Source organism: Pangasianodon hypophthalmus, chromosome 22 (genome assembly GCF_027358585.1).
Source record: "Pangasianodon hypophthalmus isolate fPanHyp1 chromosome 22, fPanHyp1.pri, whole genome shotgun sequence".
NCBI lineage: Eukaryota > Metazoa > Chordata > Actinopteri > Siluriformes > Pangasiidae > Pangasianodon > Pangasianodon hypophthalmus.
Window position 1 is genome coordinate 20,979,175 of NC_069731.1, and position 17,911 is coordinate 20,997,085.

General features: G+C 42.7%; 1 protein-coding gene across 12 annotated transcripts in view; it reads left to right on the plus strand.

Moving 5' to 3' along the window:
* Positions 1–17,911, plus strand: part of dip2ca (disco-interacting protein 2 homolog Ca) — a 93,360-nt gene that overhangs the window by 66,017 nt on the left and 9,432 nt on the right. For 8 of the 12 annotated variants that reach the window (XM_034298020.2, XM_034298023.2, XM_034298025.2 and 5 more), the window contains 19 exons: positions 475–585; positions 2,969–3,092; positions 5,089–5,198; positions 5,905–6,007; positions 6,128–6,192; positions 6,269–6,362; positions 7,495–7,614; positions 8,663–8,777; positions 10,066–10,205; positions 10,535–10,671; positions 10,841–11,049; positions 11,178–11,292; positions 12,021–12,222; positions 12,836–12,945; positions 14,404–14,484; positions 14,923–15,046; positions 15,830–15,951; positions 16,163–16,274; positions 16,806–16,915. In XM_034298020.2, the coding sequence (XP_034153911.1) occupies positions 475–585; positions 2,969–3,092; positions 5,089–5,198; positions 5,905–6,007; positions 6,128–6,192; positions 6,269–6,362; positions 7,495–7,614; positions 8,663–8,777; positions 10,066–10,205; positions 10,535–10,671; positions 10,841–11,049; positions 11,178–11,292; positions 12,021–12,222; positions 12,836–12,945; positions 14,404–14,484; positions 14,923–15,046; positions 15,830–15,951; positions 16,163–16,274; positions 16,806–16,915 (2,304 nt within the window). The remainder of the gene's footprint in view (positions 1–474; positions 586–2,968; positions 3,093–5,088; positions 5,199–5,904; positions 6,008–6,127; positions 6,193–6,268; positions 6,363–7,494; positions 7,615–8,662; positions 8,778–10,065; positions 10,206–10,534; positions 10,672–10,840; positions 11,050–11,177; positions 11,293–12,020; positions 12,223–12,835; positions 12,946–14,403; positions 14,485–14,922; positions 15,047–15,829; positions 15,952–16,162; positions 16,275–16,805; positions 16,916–17,911) is intronic. The other 4 variants (XM_034298021.2, XM_034298026.2, XM_053228151.1 and 1 more) reach the window with 1 other exon arrangement.

Genomic DNA, 17,911 nt, shown 5'->3' on the forward strand with positions numbered 1-17,911 from the left:
TGCATGTTTAATGAGATGATGGTGTGTTGTGCAGTTTTCATCACTACATGAATTTAAAGCTTTAGTTTGTAATGGTACAGCTTTAGCCTAGAATACCAAGCCCAAGTTCAGTCTCCAACTGTATAATGCCACTTTAACCAGTCAACCCACAGTGGCACAATGACACTGTAACCAATCAGTCCACAGTTCCCGCCCACAATGACACTGTAACCAATCAGTCCACAGTTCCCGCCCACAATGACACTGTAACCAATCAGTGTGTTAGAGTCTAATTACAGTCACATTTGTGTCAGGTTAGTGTCTGGCCCTGTATAACTTCTGTCACCTCTCTCTGTATCTCTCTATCTATCTCTCTCTTTCTCTCTCTCTGTCTGTCTGTCTCTCTCTCTCTCTCTGTTTCTCTCTTTCTGTCTCTCTCTTTCTGTCTGTCTCGCTCTCTCTCTATCTCACTCTCTCTCTCTGTCTCGCTCTCAGGTGGCTCTGGTGTTCCCTAATAACGACCCCGCTGCGTTCATGGTGGCATTTTATGGCTGTTTGTTGGCTGAGGTTGTCCCAGTGCCAATAGAGGTGCCTCTGACCCGTAAGGTGAGAAGCCAACAAGCTTACTGTCAGTTATACACAGTCGACTGAAGCTGTGTGCTGATCCTGTGTGTTAAAGCTGTGTTCTGAAGCTGTGTTCTGAAACTTTGTGTTGAATCTGTGTGCTGAAGCTGTTGAAGTTGTATCCTGAGATACCAGAGATCCTGACCCCTTATGCTCTCTGGATCTGCCTGATCCATCCTGATTCTGGTTGGAGTTCTCATCAGTTGGAGATCGCTTGCTGCTGCTGGGGCCCCACATGGACAGAAGATCATTGGGATTGCTGGGGATGGGGCCACTTGGGGGCCGTGGAGATGGCTTTGGAGTGCGGTTCATATGGGGAGTTGTACTGTTATGACTTGGGACTCCGATTGCTGTGGTGGCTTTGGGGCTGCAGTTGCTGCGAGCAGTTTTGCAATCAGATCTCCATCAGTTGACAGTAGATAGGTTCAACGAAACAGACTTCATGTGAAAACTGTAATGAGTTTCCTGGTTACACAACTGCACTATTTGTCCATGTAGCTCACAGTTATAGAAGGGAATGATTTATAATCTCACTATCCGTGTCACCCAGATGAGGATGGTTCCCTATTGAATCTGGTTCCTCTCAAGGTTTCTTCCTCATATCGTCTCAGGGAGTTTTTCCTCAACATCATCACCTCTGGCTCGCTCATTGGGAATAAATTCACACATTTAAAATTTATATCCTGAATTTATATATGTCTGTAAAGCTGCTTTGTGACAATGTCTATTTTTAAACGTGCTATACAAATACAGTTGAATTGAATTGAGGTTGTGTGCTGAAGCTTTGTGTTGAAGCTGTGTGTAGCGGTTGTGTGCTGAAGCTTTGTGTTGAAGCTGTGTGTAGCGGTTGTGTGCTGAAGCTTTGTGTTGAAGCTGTGTGTAGCGGTTGTGTGCTGAAGCTGTATTGACCTTCTGTGTTGAAGTTCTGTGCTGAAGCTGTGTGTTGAGTCTGAGCTGAAGCTGTGTTGAAGCTGTGTGTTGAAGCTGTGTGTTGAATGTGTGTGTTGAAGCTGCGCTCAAGCAGTGTGCTGAAGCAGTGTGCTGAAGCAGTGTGCTGAAGCTGTGTGTTAAAGTGGTGTGTTGAAGCTGTGTGTTGCAGTTCTGTGCTGAAGCTGTGTGTTGAAGCTGTGTTAAAGCGGTGTGTTAAAGAGGTGTGTTGAAGCTGTGCATTAAAGCGGTGTGCTGAAGCTGTGTGTTGAAGCTGTGCATTAAAGAGGTGTGTTGAAGCTGTGTTAAAGCGGTGTGTTAAAGAGGTGTGTTGAAGCTGTGCATTAAAGCCGGTGTGTTGAAGCTGTGTGTTGAAGCTGTGCATTAAAGCCGGTGTGTTGAAGCTGTGTGTTGAAGCTGTGCATTAAAGAGGTGTGTTGAAGCGGTGTGTTGAAGCGGTGTGTTGAAGCTGTGGTAAAGAGGTGTGTTGAAGCTGTGTTTATCGAGCTGAGACGAGATTTAATGTGATTTTGATTTTTCACTATAAAGACTTGCTGTGATTTTCCTCCTGCAGCAGCAAGTCGTCTTTTCACTGCCTGAGCTCCTCATGTGTAATGCCAATGCAGCTGGCTTTGCAGCACAAAATATTAATGCTGATGTATTATTTATATTTAATATAAAATGTCTCAAAGACTTTATGCAATCTTCTGCACTGACCCTGTGAATATTGCAGATGCTTTTGTGTATTTTTGACACTCTTTCTTTGTCGGATGTCACTTTTAATGTGTCACTGGTGTGTTGAGACTTCATCATGCTCACATGCAGACGCTGGTCTTTCTGCTGAAGAGGAGTGTGTGTGAATGTGTGTGTGTGCATGTGTGTGTATATAGGGGGAGTGCCTTTGGCAAAGCTCTGTCTGATCTCTCTTCAGTCCAAAAATTCCAGGAAAAAGACCTTGAAACTGGCAGAACACTTTCTGGCTTCCTTTCCATGCAGTTTCACTCAGAATGTAATAAAAATGTTCACATTCCAGCTAAAACACTGATCTTATTCAATTCGATTCAATTTTTTTGTATACTGCTTTTAACAATAGACATTATCACAGAGACATTTGCAACACATTTTAACTATAAATTTAAATGAGAATTTCAGATATAAAATTTAAATTTATATTTATAGTTATGAATGTTTTGCATATAAGGAGTCATGAGAATTGAGAAAATACCCTCAAAAAGGAAATAAAACCCTTTTCTTTAGGCCATGTTTAAAAGACACGCACACACACACACACACACACACACACACACACACAGACGTCTCTCTGAGTTTAACATCAAAAGTAGGCCACGTCGCCCCCACAGTTATTCCTGGCAGGCGGTGATTTTTGGTGTGTTTTGTGCGGCTGTTTAAGGTGTGATTTTATTTCTCTGTGTTGCAGGACGCAGGCAGTCAGCAAATCGGCTTCCTCCTCGGGAGCTGTGGCGTTACTGTGGCTCTGACCAGCGACGCCTGTCATAAGGGGCTCCCTAAAGGCCCCACTGGAGAAATCCCACAGTTCAAAGGTCAGACGTGTGTGTGTGTGTGTGTGTGTATTATGGATGAGAAAAGTATAAAATTTTTAAATCCCTCACAGTTCTCTTTTGAAAGATTCTGCACCGACTCACAAAACATCATAATCTGACTTTTACAAATGACATGCACCAATATTTATTGGAAAATCACACTTCTGTGATGAAAAATGAACATTATAGACCAGTGTTGTAAAATTCCTTTTAACATTCCATTCAAATTTTATCGGTAACGAATATGAATGCCTGCATAATGAATATTAATGAATGCACAATGAATATTAATGAGTGTATCATGTTATAGACTGAAAATTAGCACACTGTGTGTTCATATCATAAACCACAAGGAGGAAAAATAAAATCACAAGGAGTTAAAAAACTAAATCATAAACTTTATTTATTTTTTTTTTTAGATTTTTTAAAAATTTGCTTATTCACCCACAGCAATGCTTTTACAATTATACTGTGTGTACTCATCTTTAGACAGTGAGGCTGAATCCTAAATCATTTGCTTCACTATATGTGCTCACTACTTAGGGTATAGCACAATGGTGTTACAGGCCACCTAGTCTCCAGTAAAGCACCAACGGAAAACTTCATTTTTAATTCATTTTTTATACTGGAAAAAATCAAAATGGGGCCTATGGAAATTAAAAATAAATAAACATTAAAAGTGCATATATGCATAAATAATTGATTTATACTCACGTTGTGGCATTGTGAATCAAAACTGAATCTTTTGGTCCGTAGAGATTATTACGCCTAGTGTGCATCGGGGTGTAGATAGAAATCAAGAGAATTAACAGAGAAAGAGATAAAAGTGTATGTGTGTGTATGTGTTTGTATGTGTATGTGCTCATGAAGGGCAGAAAGATGAGTGTGTGTGGATCTAATCTGGGATGTCAGCAGTCAGCGTTTTCGTCTCAGTGCAGTGAGACAGGATATAAATAGCACACAGGAAAGGTAATGAGCTTATGAAGCTATTTTAGTGCCAGTAAAGAAAGAAGAAGAAAACAGCCAGCAGAGAGAGACAGCAGAGAGACAGCCAGCAGAGAGAGACAGCCAGCAGAGAGACACAGCCAGCAGAGAGAGAGAGCCAGCAGAGAGAGAGAGCCAGCAGAGAGAGACAGCAGAGAGACAGCCAGCAGAGAGAGACAGCCAGCAGAGAGAGACAGCCAGCAGAGAGACACAGCCAGCAGAGAGACAGCCAGCAGAGAGACACAGCCAGCAGAGAGACACAGCCAGCAGAGAGACAGCCAGCAGAGAGACACAGCCAGCAGAGAGACAGCCAGCAGAGAGACACAGCCAGCAGAGAGACAGCCAGCAGAGAGACACAGCCAGCAGAGAGACACAGCCAGCAGAGACACAGCCAGCAGAGAGACACAGCCAGCAGAGAGAGACAGCCAGCAGAGAGAGACAGCAGAGAGACAGCCAGCAGAGAGAGACAGCAGAGAGAGAGAGCCAGCAGAGAGAGACAGCAGAGAGACAGCCAGCAGAGAGAGACAGCAGAGAGAGAGACAGCAGAGAGAGAGACAGCAGAGAGAGACAGCAGAGAGAGAGAGCCAGCAGAGAGAGCCAGCAGAGAGACAGCCAGCAGAGAGAGACAGCAGAGAGACAGCCAGCAGAGACAGCCAGCAGAGAGAGACAGCAGAGAGAGAGAGCCAGCAGAGAGAGACAGCAGAGAGAGAGAGCCAGCAGAGAGAGACAGCAGAGAGACAGCCAGCAGAGAGAGACAGCAGAGAGAGAGAGCCAGCAGAGAGAGACAGCAGAGAGACAGCAGAGAGAGAGAGACAGCAGAGAGAGACAGCCAGTAGAGAGACAGCCAGCAGAGAGAGACAGCCAGCAGAGAGACGAACAGCAGTCATATTAATCAAATCATCTGTGTCAGCACTGCTCATCACCAGTAAATAATAATAAATGACTCATTATGGACTGTAGATAACAGCTGGATTCAGATGTTTTTCATTAAAATAACGGTTTTGTTCTGTAGGTTGGCCGAAGCTGCTGTGGTTCGTCACAGAATCTAAACACCTCTCTAAGCCTCCGCGTGATTGGTTCCCACATATTAAAGATGCAAACAATGACACAGCCTACATCGAGGTGAGGTCCAAAACCACGCACTGATTTTCACTCGATTGTTTTTCAGCTTCTGGCATTACTGGCACTGTGTAAAATTTTCCTCAGAATGGTGTGTATTTTTACAGGCGCTGGAGCGTGCAGTCTGTTTCCCGTTTTCCACTCGGTCTTTCCCGAGCTACGTTACTCTGTTATAACCTCTCACTCGTTAACCTGCCTGAGGGGTGAAGAGAGAATCGATAGCAGATATGCCTTCCATTAGTGGTGTATCACAGAGTTGCTGATAAATGATTAACGTGTGTTTAATTCTGAAGTGAGTTTCTTGATGAAGATTTTAAGATAATGGCTTTTCATGTTAAGTCACAGTGAGATAGAGCACTCTCACACAGGACATGGATGTTGTACTCGAGAGTTATCGATCAGAATCAGGGATCATCATGGCAGAAAAATCTGAGACACGTGTGACAGTTGATAACAAAGTTCTGTCAGTCTCAGAAATGTGTGATTAACATTTGTGAGAGTGTCTAACCTCCACCAACAGGAGGACAGAAAACTCACGGGACAGCTACAGATGCGGTAGCGGCGATGGAGAAATGTAAAAGAAACATGCTAATGGACGTTTAAAAAAAAATAAAGTTTGATTGACTTCGCTCTCAGATCCTGTAATTGTGTTTAATGCATAATAACATCCTTTTGGCTGTGTGTGTGTGTGTGTGTGTGTGTGTGCCAGTATAAGACCTGTAAGGACGGCAGTGTATTGGGTGTTACGGTGATGAGGATCGCTCTGCTCACACACTGCCAGGCTCTCACACAGTCCTGCGGATACACAGAGGGTAACACACACACACACACACACACACACACACACACAGGGAGTTTGTTTATAATGTGGCAAATAAATACAGTATACACACTTAGTTCTTTGTGTGTGTGTGTGTGTGTGTGTGTTGCAGCGGAGACCATAGTGAATGTGTTAGACTTTAAGAAGGACGTGGGTCTGTGGCATGGAATTCTGACGGTAAGTCGCACTCATGACGGGGCGGATGATGTCATAAACACTCTCTGGTGATCTAATGTGTGTGTCTTTCCCTCAGAGTGTGATGAACATGATGCATGTGATCAGTATCCCGTACTCTTTGATGAAGGTCAATCCGTTGTCCTGGATCCAGAAAGTGTGTCAGTATAAAGGTAGGTGTGTGTGTGTGTGTGTGTGCGCGCACGTGTGTGTCTCCTCACTGAGGAAGAAAGTTCAATCTTCAGATTCTATACAGGTTTCTGAAAGTTTTTGCCTGAATGAGTCACTTGATACAGGAATAAGGCTCTGAATAAATTCATGTATTTTCACATTGTAAATTATACACTCAGTTTCTAAACAATTAGTGAGGTAATTAATTGGAGTCGCTCTTTTTTCCTGCGGCTGAATCTCAGGTGGCGTCTAGTCAGGCAGTAGTGCACTACGTAGGGTTTATAATCCCATTCTGTCATAGTCTGTGTAGTGAGAGTGCGCAGTGAGAGTGCACAGTGAGAGTGTGTAGTGACTGTGCATAGTGAGTGAGTATGTGAGTGCACAGTGAGAGTGTGTAGTGAGAGTGTGTAGTGAGAGTGTGTAGTGAGAGTGTGTAGTGAGAGTGCGCAGTGAGAGTGTGTAGTGAGAGTGTGTAGTGAGAGTGCGCAGTGAGAGTGTGCAGTGAGTGTGTGTAGTGAGAGTGTGTAGTGAGTGTGTGCAGTGAGTGTGCATAGTGAGTGAGTATGTGAGTGTGTAGTGACTGTGTGCATAGTGAGAGTGCACAGTGAGTGTGTAGTGAGTGTGTAGTGAGAGTGCGCAGTGAGAGTGTGTAGTGAGAGTGTGTAGTGAGAGTGCGCAGTGAGAGTGTGCAGTGAGTGTGTGTAGTGAGAGTGTGTAGTGAGTGTGTGCATAGTGAGAGTGCACAGTGAGTGAGTATGTGAGTGTGTAGTGACTGTGTGCATAGTGAGAGTGCACAGTGAGTGTGTAGTGAGTGTGTAGTGAGTGTGTGTAGTGAGTGTGCACAGCGAGAATGCGTAGTGAGTGTGTGTAGTGAGTGTGTAGTGAGTGTGTAGTGAGTGTGTGTAGTGAGTGTGTAGTGAGTGTGTAGTGAAAAGATTTCAGGTGTATTGTATTTGAAAATGGCAGATCACAGATAATTAATGTTAAAATCAAATGTAAAAGTATAAAAAACAACTTTGAGAATTTTAATGTAATGATGAAATGATTTTTTGCCTCCTCGTGTTTTTAGGACAAATGTTTTATGTTGCTAATGTGTGTGTGTGTGTGTGTGTGTGTGTGTGTGTGTGTGTGCAGCTAAAGTGGCGTGTGTGAAGAGCAGGGACATGCACTGGGCTCTGGTGGCTCACAGAGATCAGAGAGACATCAACCTGAGTTCACTGCGCATGCTGGTGGTGGCTGATGGATCAAACCCCTGTGAGTTCATCATGTTAACCTCTCTCTCTCTCTCTCTCTCTCTCCTTCTCAATCTCTCTCTCTCTGTCTCCTTCTCTATCTGTCTCTCTCTCTCTCTCTCTCTCTCTCTCTCTCTCTCCTTCTCAATCTCTCTCTCTCTGTCTCCTTCTCAATCTCTCTCTCTCTCTCTCTCTCTCTCTCCTTCTCAATCTCTCTCTCTCTGTCTCCTTCTCTATCTGTCTCTCTCTCTCTCTCTCTCTCTCCTTCTCAATCTCTCTCTCTCTGTCTCCTTCTCAATCTCTCTCTCTCTCTCTCTCTCTCTCCTTCTCAATCTCTCTCTCTCTGTCTCCTTCTCAATCTCTCTCTCTCTCTCTCTCTCTCTCTCTCTCTCCTTCTCAATCTCTCTCTCTCTGTCTCCTTCTCTCTCTCTCTCTCTCTCTCTCTCTCTCCTTCTCTATCTCTCTCTCTCTGTCTCTGTCTCCTTCTCAATCTCTCTCTCTCTCTCTCTCTCTCTCTCTCTGTCTCCTTCTCAATCTCTCTCTCTCTCTCTCTGTCTCCTTCTCTATCTCTCTCTCTCTCTCCTTCACTATCTCTCTCTCTCTCTCTCCTTCACTATCTCTCTCTCTCTCTCTCCTTCTCAATCTCTCTCTCTCTCTCTCTCCTTCACTATCTCTCTCTCTCTCTCTCCTTCACTATCTCTCTCTCTCTGTCTCCTTCTCTATCTCTCTCTCTCTCTTTCTCTCTTTGAGGTGTTTAAAACCTCAACACTAACACTGGTGTAGCTGATCCACTCGTACCTCCACCACCACCCACACACACACACACACACACACAACCTCCTGCTGTAACAACCTTGTTAGGTTCTCTAATAGCTGTGCAGGTGTGTGTGCGTGTGTGTGTGTGCGTGTGTGCGTGTGTGTGTGTGCGTGTGTGTGTGTGTGTATGTGTGTATGTGCTGAAGTTTCTAGCACAGAGGATTTCAAAGTAATTAAGAAGTAATGAGAAATAATTGCTACACATCTGTCTCTCTGTTATTCTCTCTCTCTCTCTCTCTCTCTCTCTCTCTCAGGGTCGATCTCATCATGTGATGCATTCCTAAACGTATTCCAGAGTAAGGGTCTGAGGCCAGAGGTCATCTGTCCATGTGCTAGCTCACCTGAGGCTCTTACTGTCGCAATCAGGAGGTGTGGACACACACACACACACACACACATACAGGGCAAAAGACCAACTTTTCCTGCTGCTGAGTTTTGTTGTTTTGTGGTAAGAGAGAAACATATTGAAAATCAGCTCGGGAGATTAAATATGTGCTTGCGATATTTTTCATATCAAAAATATTTTTGAATGTTTCATGTGGCACATATTGATAATTTTAATGTTTTTTTTATTTATACAGAAATGTACAGTTGATATTTTGTAACTTTTTATCAGTGATTGCATTTCCATCTCCAACATCAGCAACATTTAAAAAATTCAAAATTTCAAAAACTACAGTAGAACCCTGCGTACGTAGACGCGGCTTAAAATCATCTTTAAAATGTCTCTCTATTTCTTTTATAAGGATTTGGGAAGCAGATCAACACATATCCAGCTTTAGGTTTAGTTCCAGTTTAAGGTATTTAGGATGGTTTGTGAACATTAGGAACCTTCAGTTGAGGTTCTAAGAATTTTCAGTGTGTATGTTCTGTGAGCGTTCTGTAGGAACATCAGCATTTCATTAATGTTAGTTTGTGTCTCACTGGAAAATCACTGGCAAATTACACAAAGGTTATTTTTATAACATTACAGCTGGAGAACAGTATAACATAAGGGAAATGTTACAGAATGTGTAGATAATGTTTTGTGTTAGCAGTGTGAGTCTCAAAACCAGTATTAAGAGAAAAATATTTTGTCAGGCTGCTCCAGTATTTACACACTACAGTGTGTTTCATCATGCAGGGTCTCTCTGTCTCGCTAGTCATCACTGCTGGTCTGCCCCCAGCACACCACGCACACCCTCTTGGCTTTTTTAAAATGAGAAACGACTGTTATGAAGTACAACAAAGACATTAACGGAATTAAAATAGAATAAAATCTCTTGTGAAGAGCGCAAGGACTCGGGCTCACAGAGACACAAACACAGGGAATAACTTTATTCTGTTTTAGTCATCAGGGCAATGACATCATTTCATTTGTAATTCATACTGTAATGAACACACACACACACACACATACACCATTAAGTAAATATCTAGGAACCATGTTTTTAATGTCTTTTGGGTTCATTTGGACTGATTCATGTTTTGATCATTTTCAAAAACACCGTTTCTCTTTTAAAAGTCACATACACACACACACAGACACGCACACACACATACGCACAGGATGGATCTGAATCTCAGAGATTTCAGTGTCATGGCTCCTCAGGAATGACCTGATTGTGTTTGTTATTAATTTGTGTGTGTGTGTGTGTTTGTGTGTGTGTGTTTGCAGACCCACAGATGACAGCAGTCAGCCACCTGGTCGAGGGGTTTTGTCCATGCAAGGTCTGAGCCATGGAGTCATAAGAGTGGACACGGAAGAACGTCTCGCTGTTCTCACAGTACAGGATGTGGGCACGGTCATGCCTGGAGGTATACACACACACACACACACACACACACACATAGCAGCACAGAGGGTTACATACACATACAAACTCTAATGATGTGGCACAGACAAGCACCAATAAAGAGATGGCTGATTACAAAATGGGAACAGAACCAAATAAAAAAAAAGAGTTGTGAAAATCGTACTGTTTATTCTTCAGACGTGAGTTTGCTCTATTTATTCATAATCATCTCTTAGCATCATTTCGGCCTGGAGTTTGATATGTCTACTAGCTTAAAGCTGAAACTCAACATTGTGCCTAATGTTGTATAAAGTGAAGAATGTTTGTGTGTGTGTCTGTGTGTGTTCTTAGCATTGATGTGTGTGGTGAAACCAGAAGGAGTTCCGCAGTTGTGCCGAACAGATGAGATTGGAGAGCTGTGTGTTTGCTCCATCGCCACGGGAACGTCGTACTACGGCCTTTCGGGGATGACCAAGAACACCTTTGAGGTTCTCTTATAGTTCTGCTCAACACACACACACACACACACACACACACATATACACACATATACACACATATACACAAACACTGGATTAGGTTCTGCATGTTTAAATTCAACACTTTTGTTTGACATGTTACTGCCTGTGTGTTGGTTCTGCTCGGTTCTGCTCTCAGGTTTTTCCTATGAGCAGCTCCGGAGCTCTGATCAGCGAGTACCCATTCACACGGACCGGCCTGCTGGGCTTCGTGGGTCCCGGGGGTCTAGTGTTCATCGCTGGCAAGATGGATGGTCTGATGGTGGTCAGTGGGCGGAGGCATAACGCTGATGACATCGTGGCCACGGCACTCGCTGTAGAACCCATGAAGTTTGTGTACAGAGGCAGGTAAGGGACAGAGGAGTGTCAAGGTCTCTTGCACAACAAAGCTGTGAGTGTGTGTGTGTGTGTGCGTGCAAAATGTAAAGTGTTTGTAAATATAAAGTGTGTGTGTGTGTAATTGTGTGTTCCTGCAGGATAGCTGTGTTCTCGGTGACAGTTCTACATGACGAGCGTATCGTGGTGGTGGCGGAACAGAGACCCGACTCCACAGAGGAGGACAGTTTCCAGTGGATGAGTCGAGTGCTGCAGGTGTGTAACAGAGCTCACACTGTCACACTGCGCTCCTGTTCCACTGCTCACCTGTTGCCCGGTTCAGTTCTGTCGCCCAGTTAGGTTTTGTTGCCCAGTTCTATTTTGTGGCCCGATTCTGTTCTGTGGTGTGATTATCTCTTATTAAACCTGGAGGAACTTTACAGTGAAACAGTGGCTCTGTTCACACAGCACAGCTAATCTGATTTATTCCTTTAATCTGGTTTTTGGACTTTCTGCTAATTACAGCTGAACAAATGGAATTAGTTTATTATTAGTTTAATCAGTGTGAGTCGTGTACTGAATTATTTATATTGTGTTTATAATGGCAACATAGATGTGTGTACAGTGAGTGTGGAGAACAGAGGAACCCCAGATAATTGCATTTTTCCACATTTGGGATTATGTTCTATTATGTTCTACATTGTCAGTTTTTGGAACATATTTAGCACCAACAGGAAACAAAAACTAGGGGTGTGTGTGTGTGTGTGTGTGTTTGTGTGTGTGTGTGTGTGCATGGATCCATGTAGGTAATTTGCACAGTTAAAGGTCACACACTGCGGCAGATTGCTTTGCTTACTGCAGGTGGTTCTCTGCAGACCCTCTCACTGTGCTGTGTTTGTGTTTTTAGGTGTGTGATATGGTTCTGTGTGTGATATGGTTCTGTGTGTGATATGGTTCTGTGTGTGATACGGGTCTGTGTATTATTTGGTTCTTTGTGTGTGCAGGCCATAGACAGTATCCACAACGTAGGTGTGTTCTGTTTGGCTTTGGTTCCTGCGAACACTTTACCCAAGACGCCGCTGGGAGGAATCCACCTGTCTGAGACCAAGCAGCTGTTTCTGGAAGGTTCTCTGCATCCCTGTAATGTTCTCATGTGTCCTCACACCTGCGTCACCAACCTGCCCAAACCCCGACAGAAACAACCAGGTATGTCACACACACACACACACACACACACACACACACACACACACACACACACACACACTTCCCCATCACTGACTGATAATGCAGATTTGCTCAGGATGTTCTCTTTCTGTGTGTGTGTGTGTGTGTGTGTTTGTTTATGGGAGAGGAATGTTGGAGAATTTGCATGTGGCTTTTTGCTAGAAAGAGGAAGACACACTCACTGGCCACTTTATTAAGAACACCAGTACATCTGTGCATTGATGCAATTATCCAATCAACCGATCATGTGTCAACAGTGCACAGTGTAAAAACACGCAGATACAGGTGAATAGCTTCAGTTAATGTTCACATCAGACATCACCATGGGGTTTGATGTGAACATTAACTGAAGCTCTTCACCTGTATCTGCATGATTTTATACACTGCACTGCTGCAATGTGATTGGCTGATTGGATAATTGCATGCATGAATGTGCAGGTTTGCAGAAATTCCTAATAAATTGAGTGTATGTTTAGTGCTGTGAAGTAGCTGTGTGTATCAGCATGTGCAAGTGTGTATAAATTTGTAACAGGTGTGTGTGTGTGTGTGTGTGTGTGTATGTGTGTGTGTGTGTATGTGTGTGTCTATACAGAGATTGGTCCTGCATCAGTGATGGTGGGGAATCTGGTGTCAGGGAAGAGAATCGCACAGGCGAGTGGGAGAGACCTGGGACAGATCGAAGACAATGATCAGGCAAGAAAGGTGTGTGTGTGACACCACAGGGCCTCGATTTTCATCCATCCATCCATCCATCCATCCATCCATCCATCTATTCATCCATATATCTCCAAGTTGTAGGAGTGTTTTGGCATCTGGTAACACTCCTGCCTGTGTGTGTGTGTGTGTGTGTGATGTGATGGAATGAGGTGTCTGTCAGTGTCATGAAGATAAGTGAGATGCCTCGAAGTGCCATAATCACATTAATAAAACAAATAACTGAAACTGCTGTGTTTTGGCTGTGATGCAGTCATTTTTCATCTCCAGCTTTTTGTGGATGAAAATTTGTTTAATTGTTATGACAGATTTATTTCTGTAATCATTAACGGTTCTAACTGCAGAGAACATGACGCAAACAACAGAACCAAAAGTGCAGGTATACACAAATACATTGACTGAGTGGTACTGTAACTAAGTACCGGTGCGGAATTTGGTTCTTCAAACAAGCAGAGCCATGTGGGCGGAGCTATAAACAGTGACGACTGATTGGTCAAACACAATGATTACAGAATCATCCATATTGTAATAACGTCTCTGAGCAGAGTGTCTTGTATAGCAGACAGTACAGCTCAATGATCTTCAGTGGTGTAGTGATGGAGGCCATTATTGCACCAACATGCATACTGAGTGGAATACTTTTACCCTGACACACACACACACACACACACACACACTACACACACACACACAGTGTGTCTTTTTCTCTCTGTATATCCCTGTTTTTTCCATGTCAGGTGTCACACACTCTCAGTGCTGCTGACAGCTGACAGTGTCTGTGAGCAGGAAAGTCATCAGTCTCTTGCTGTGTATCACTACATGCTGTCCAACTGCATGACACACACAAACACACACGCATACACACACACACCCTCCACCGTGTGTGTATGAGGTGACACACACTCCTGCATGTCATCTGGACCATCAGAATCTCACACTCACATCTTTATCTTCTGTACTTAGATCCTATGCATGCTTTCCAACCCAACCCACCCATTCCATTCATGCCCATGAAAATCAGGCCCAGGTGTGTGTGTGTGTATGTGTGTGTATGTGTGTGTGTGTGTGAGAGAGAGAGAGAGAGAGAGAGAGAGACATGTACTTTAACCTCAGCTTGGAATAACAGGTCTGTATATAATGCAGTAACACCTTCATCATGTCCAGCCCTGAGGTAATACTGATGCTGACTCTGGTCTAACACTGAGTTTTATTAATAACCCAGCCTCTGCTCTGCTGTAATTCTGTAGTTCTGCTGAATGAAGCTTTGTACTCCAGCTTCTGAACAGTTTCACCACTAACAGTTGTTTCAGTTGTTGTAGATTTCCATGTAATAAAATGAATTTGTATATTAAATAGAGGACGATCACACACTCTGCCATTTTGCTGTGTACACTCTCGGTTCTCTGTAGGTTCTCACTATCTCAGTTCTTTTTTTTCCTCCTGTAGTTCCTGTTCTTATCTGAAGTGTTGCAGTGGCGAGCGCAGACCACCCCGGACCACGTGCTCTTTACCCTGCTCAGCTCTCGGGTAACACTGCAAAAACACACACACACACACACACACACACATTCCAAACAAACAAGCAATGTGTTTAAAACTCAAACAAAGTTCAATTTCTGCAGGAAAAAAACAGTTAAAAAAAACACGTCACAATCACGTGATCTTCAGTTAAAAGTGTGGTTTTTAGTTTGTGCGTTATCCTGTAATGTGGGTGCCAATATTTCTAGTACTAATTCACATTGCTATAGTGATCTATAGAGATAATTGTGTAGTAGTATATCTGTAGAGTTCAAGCTTTTGAAACTCTGAGATTTTTTTCTGTTTTTTTTTTTTTTTGTGCAAAGGCCCGGTGAGATCTTGAGATTTCCTCAGTATAAATATGTGTGTGTGTGTGTGTGTATGTGTGTGTGTGTATGTGTGTGTGTGTGTGTGTGTGTGTGTGTGTGTGTGTGTGATGGGCTGTAGGGGGCAGTCCTGAGCTCACTAACCTGTGTGCAGCTTCATAAGCGTGCGGAGAAGATTGCAGCAATGCTGATGGAGCGAGGACACCTGCAGGACGGAGCTCACGTGGCTCTGGTTTATCCGCCCGGTACGTCATCAACAGTCTGCATTAGACTTCACGATCCTGAAATGCTGTTGTCTCGAGCTGTAATTCTCAATGTGGGTTCCACACAGGGCCATGAAGAACATCCAGGGGGTCAAAAGAGACATTACAGTGGTGAAGATCAACATAAACCGCTATAAAGATGGTTAAAGTTTTCATAGTTAATTAGTTATTAAACACCTTGAACTGGAATATAAAGCTAAATAACTCCATTTAAAAAATAAATGATTTATTAATATTTATGAAGTAACTCTGAGCTTTGATCACGGCTCACTCTCTCCTTCCTGGAGCTACATATATTCATGGGTTTTTAAATATTCTTATGTATTTTTCCTGCACATTCTGTACTGGTTTTCATGACCTGAGCTGAGAGTGCTGCGTGCTACAGAAATTCGAATAAGAGAACTGGGAATATATTTTGGGTTAAATAAGGTGAAGATATAAGTATATAATATGCATTTGTGAGAGCGTCGGAGTAACAAAGTATTTTTGACATTATGGTGTATTTTGTCACGCACAAAGCAATTTTTTAATTACAGAATTATGGCACTTTATTTCATCAAACCTAACTAACTCTTGGGGTTTCTGAACATTATTCTGTCACCACATTGCTGTATCGCTGCTTTTGAAGTCATTTCATTACAGTCTTTATAAAAACTAATCTGAAAATCTTCTTGTATGCTGATCTGATATTTCTGTCCCGATGTGATCTGGGTATTATATGTGTATAAATCAGAGTGATATGCTATCCGCATTTCTCTCCCACAGGTATCGACCTGATTGCAGCGTTTTACGGGTGTCTGTACGCCGGCTGTGTGCCCATCACCGTACGCCCGCCGCACCCTCAGAACATCGCCACCACTCTGCCCACCGTGAAGATGATTGTGGAGGTGAGTGGAGTTTATAACAAGTTTATAAACCAATCCGCTGTCACTGACGCTTTATTACTGCTCATGTACAATCAAACAGCTGGGTTTTAATATCAACCGACAGATGTGTATGTGTGTGTGTGTGTGTGTGTGTATGTGTGGTTGCTGATGTGTGTGTGTTTGTGTGGTTGCTGATGTGTGTGTGTTTGTGTGGTTGCTGATGTGTGTGCAGGTGAGCCGCTCGGCCTGTGTGATGACTACACAGGCGATAAGTAAACTGCTGAAGTCCAAGGAAGCGTCTGCTGCAGTGGATGTCAGGGCGTGGCCTCCGGTCCTGGACACAGGTGAGTCACATGCACACCTCGTTGACCAGGAGAGATGCACAGGACCACTGGTGTTTGATCAGTGATAAAGGTAGTGCATATTTATGTTTGTTTTTGTCTGAACTGTTTTTTTCTCTGGTTTTGGTGGAGAAAGATTTCATTTTAACCTGTAGGTAATCTGTTTTTGTGCAACATGTTGCTTTTCTTTATACATCAACTTGCACCTGCACCAAAATATGACCTGAATCCTCAGGTACTAGTAAAACCATCATCACTTCTATTCAGTATTTAAGCATTAAAGCGTTAAAGCATTAAAGATGCAGTGTGTAAAGTTTAAAAGTTTTAACACCTTTTAATAATCATTTCATTTCAAACATACCATATGATTTGCAGCATTGCAGTGGTTCCTGCTAGATTCCTAATTTTATGAAAAGAAGTCTTAGATGTTACTGATATCCAGTTATTACACCAGCATGATGGAGTCAGGCTAAAATGTGCTTCTTTCTATCACAAAATTATTTTTAAAAAATCTAAGTATTTCTCATATTCTAGATGATCTGCCAAAGAAAAAGCCCCCTCAGCTGTACAAGCCCTCGAACCCGGACACACTGGCCTACCTGGACTTCAGTGTGTCCACCACAGGGATGCTCGCAGGAGTAAAGGTACTTCTCTCTCCTCACACGTTTACATGCAGAGCGGAGTTCGGTCAGTCTAAGCGCACTCTTGCTGCAGCATAGCGACTGATGATGAGCGATATTTATCCAACCCCACTGTCTCAGAGAGGGAGAGGGAGGGAGAGAGTGTTTCATGTTTTGGTCAGAATCATTTCACACAAATAATTATGGAATGCCATTCGAGTACAATATTAAATGTATAAATATGACATTATTAAATGAATAATCATTATTAAATAAATAATGAGTAATCTCATTTGCTGCAAAGTATTTTCACCCCTAGACTTTCTATCATGTTTAACAGATTTGAGTGTGGAATCTTTTCTTCTCCAACATCGTGAAAAATTCTTTGTCATGTTTTAAATATTTTTAGTTGAAATTCTGCAAACTACATGTGATATAGTTGTGATTTATTCACTTTAACTCGTTAATATTACAGATTAATGTGATAATGATGACTAGGGTTAATCAGCCTCCTATTCATATTCAGCTTCCATTAATTGTTTATTTAAATGTTTAAATCTCCTCATTTGTACATTGTTTTTTTTTTTTATTTAAATTTTATTTATTTTTTAAATTTCTTCTGCATTTAATGCTACATCATATTACAGTTGGCACCAGAAAAAGCAAACTGGTTTATTGGTCCTCATTTTCTGTCTCTTGGTTTTTATTTGTGGTTTAAAGGCAAGTGCTGGATTTAAAGTGGTCTGGACACTACTGTATAACTCCTGCCTCAAGAGCGCTATTCAGAAAAACTCGTGTGTAGTACAAGTCTGAACACGCAGAACTTTTCTCCACGTGCTGACATAATTTGTAAACTTGCCGACTCGGAATATGGCTGTAAGAGATGTCATCTCGTGGAGTGGTGTTTGTAAAGCTTGTAAAGTTTCACACAAAGGAGCTGTCTGGTTGTTGGTGGTAAAAAAAAAAGTGTAAGATCATGCATGGTGAACATGAAGGAACATGAACTCTGCCTTCCATGTG